General features: G+C 49.9%; 2 protein-coding genes across 2 annotated transcripts; both read right to left on the bottom strand.

Moving 5' to 3' along the window:
• Positions 1 to 1,233: 1,233 nt before the first annotated feature.
• Positions 1,234 to 1,599, bottom strand: LOC136841054 (uncharacterized). The gene has a single exon (XM_067108109.1). It carries the CDS (start codon positions 1,597 to 1,599, stop codon positions 1,234 to 1,236), a length of 366 nt encoding a protein of 121 aa, XP_066964210.1.
• A 414-nt stretch (positions 1,600 to 2,013) lies between these two features.
• On the bottom strand, positions 2,014 to 2,529 carry LOC136841053 (uncharacterized). Its single transcript, XM_067108108.1, has one exon. The coding sequence runs from the start codon at positions 2,527 to 2,529 to the stop codon at positions 2,014 to 2,016; it is 516 nt and encodes a 171-aa protein (XP_066964209.1).
• Between the last annotated feature and the right edge of the window lie 322 nt (positions 2,530 to 2,851).

The raw sequence follows: 2,851 nt of genomic DNA, 5'->3' as shown, positions 1-2,851 counted from the left end.
CATGGTCTCCTCCTCCTCCAGAGAGTCATCATCATCTTCCATGGTCTCCTTCTCCTCCTCCTCAGAATCTTCATCATCTTCCATGGTCTCCTTCTCCTCTTCCTTAGAGTCTTTATCATCTTCCATGGTCTCCTACTCCTCCACCTCGGAGTCTTCATCATCTTCCGTGGTCTCCTTCTCCTCCTCCTCCTTGGAGTCTTCATCATCCTCTGTGGTTTCCTTCTCCTCCTCCTTGGAGTCCTCACCATCTTCCATGGGCTCCTTATCCTCCTCCTCAGAGTCTTCATCATCTTCCATGGTCTCCTCCTCCTCCCGAGAGTCTTAATCATCTTACATGGTCTCCTTCTCCTCCTCCTCAGAGTCTTCATCATCTTCCATGGTCTCCTACTCCTCCTCCTCCTCCGAGTCTTCATCATCTTCCGTGGTCTCCTTCTCCTCCTCCTCCTTGGAGTCTTCATCATCCTCTGTGGTCTCCTTCTCCTCCTCCTCAAAATCTTCATCATATTCTGTGGTCTCCTCCTCCTCCTCCTCCTCCTTGGAGTCCTCATCATCTTCCATGGTCTCCTTATCCTCCTCCTCAGAGTCTTCATCATCTTCCATGGTCTCTTTCTCCTCCTCCTCAGAGTCTTCATTATCTTTTGTGATTCCTTCTCCTCTCCTCCGAATCTTCACCATCTTCCATAGTCTCTTTCTCCTCCTCCTCAGAGTCTTCATCATCTTCCCTGGTCTCCTTCCCCTCCTCCTCGGAGTCTTCATCATCTTCCATAGTCTCTTTCTCCTCCTCCTCAGAGTCTTCATTATCTTCTCTGGTCTCCTTCTCCTCCTCCCCTGGGTCTTAATCATCTTCCGTGGTCTCCTTCTCTTCCTCCTCAGAGTCTTCATCATCTCCCTGGTCTCCTTCCCCTCCTCCTCGGAGTCTTCATCATCTTCCATAGTCTCTTTCTCCTCCTCCTCAGGGTCTTCATTATCTTCTCTGGTCTCCCTCTCCTCCTCCCCTGGGTCTTAATCATCTTCAGTGGTCTCCTTCTCTTCCTCCTCAGAGTCTTCATCATCTTCCTGGTCTCCTTCCCCTCCTCCTTGGAGTCTTCATCATCTTCCATAGTCTCTTTCTCCTCCTCCTCAGAGTCTTCATTATCTTCCCCTAGTCTCCTTCTCCTCCTCCCCTGGGTCTTAATCATCTTCCATGGTCTCCCCCTCCTCTTCCTTAGAGTCTTCATCATCTTCCATTGTCTCCTACTCCTCCTCCTCAGAGTCTTCATCATCTTCCGTGGTCTCCTTCTCCTCCTCCTCCTTGGAGTCTTCATCATCCTCTGTGGTCTCCTTCTCCTCCTCCTCAAAATCTACATCATATTCTGTGGTCTCCTCCTCCTCCTCCTTGCAGTCCTCATCATCTTCCATGGTCTCCTTACCCTCCTCCTCAGAGTCTTCATCATCTTCCATGGTCTCTTTCTCCTCCTCCTCAGAGTCTTCATCATCTTCCAAGGTCTCTTTCTCCTCCTCCTCAGAGTCTTCATCATCTTCCATGGTCTCTTTCTCCTCCTCCTCAGAGTCTTCATTATCTTCTGTGATTCCTTCTCCTCTCCTCCGAGTCTTCATCATCTTCCATAGTCTCTTTCTCCTCCTCCTCAGAGTCTTCATCATCTTCCCTGATCTCCTTCCCCTCCTCCTCGGAGTCTTCATCATCTTCCATAGTCTCTTTCTCCTCCTCCTCAGAGTCTTCATTATCTTCCCTGGTCTCCTTCTCCTCCTACCCTGGGTCTTCATCATCTTCCATGGTCTCCTTCTCTTCCTCCTTGAGTCTTCATCATCTTTCATGGTCTCCTTCTCCTCTCCTCGGAGTCTTCATCATCTTGCATGGTCTTCTTCTCCTTCTCCTCAGAGTCTTCATCATCTTCCGTGGTTTCCTTCTCCTCCTCCTCAGAGTCTTCATCATCTTCCATGGTCTTCTCCTTCTCCTCAGTCTTCATCATCTTCTGTGGTTTCCTTCTCCTCCTCCTCAGAGTCTTCATCATTTTATGTGGTCTCCTTCTCCTCCTCCTCCTCAGAGTCTTCAACATCTTCCGTGGTCTCCTTCTCATCCTCCTCAGAATCTTCATCATCTTCTGTGGTCTCCTCCTCCTCCTCCTCGGAGTCTTCATTATCTTCCGTGATCTCCTTCTCCTCCTCCTTGGAGTCCTCATCATCTTCCATGGTCTCCTTCTCCTCCTCATCAGAGTCTTCATCATCCGTGGTCTCCTTCTTCTCCTCCTCGGAGTCTTCATCATCTTCCATTGTCTCCTCCTCCTTCTCCTCGGAGTCGTCTTCCGTGGTCTCCTTCTCCTCCTCCTCCTCCTCCTCCTCGGAGTTTTCATCATCTTCTGTGGTCTCCTGCTCCAACTCCTCCGAGTCTTCATCATCTTCCGTGGTCTCCTTCTCCTCCTCCTCAGAGTCTTCATTATCTTCCATGGTCTCATTCTCCTCCTTCTCGGAGTTTTCATCATCTTCCGTGGTCTCCTTCTCCTCCTCCTTGTGGTCTTCATCATCTTCCATGGTCTCCTTCTCCTCCTCCTCCTCCTCGGAGTCTTCATCATCTTCTGTGGTCTCCTTCTCCTCCCTCTCAGAGTCTTAATCATCTTCCATGGTGACCTTCTCCTCCTCCCCGGAGTCTTCATCATCTTCCGTGGTCTCCTTCTCGACCTCTTCGGGGTATTCATCATCTTCCATGGTCCTCAGTCTTTATCATCTTCCATGGTCTCCTCCTCCGCCTCCTCGAAGTCTTCATCATCTTCTGTGGTCTCCTCCTCCTTCTCCTCGGAGTCTTCATCATCTTCTGTGGTCTCCTTCTCCTCCTCAACAGAGTCTTCATTATCTT

Source organism: Macrobrachium rosenbergii, chromosome 8, assembly GCF_040412425.1.
Source record: "Macrobrachium rosenbergii isolate ZJJX-2024 chromosome 8, ASM4041242v1, whole genome shotgun sequence".
In the NCBI taxonomy this organism is placed as follows: Eukaryota; Metazoa; Arthropoda; class Malacostraca; order Decapoda; family Palaemonidae; genus Macrobrachium; species Macrobrachium rosenbergii.
Note: the sequence above shows the minus strand (reverse complement) of the source record. Positions and strands in the feature narration are given on the sequence as shown.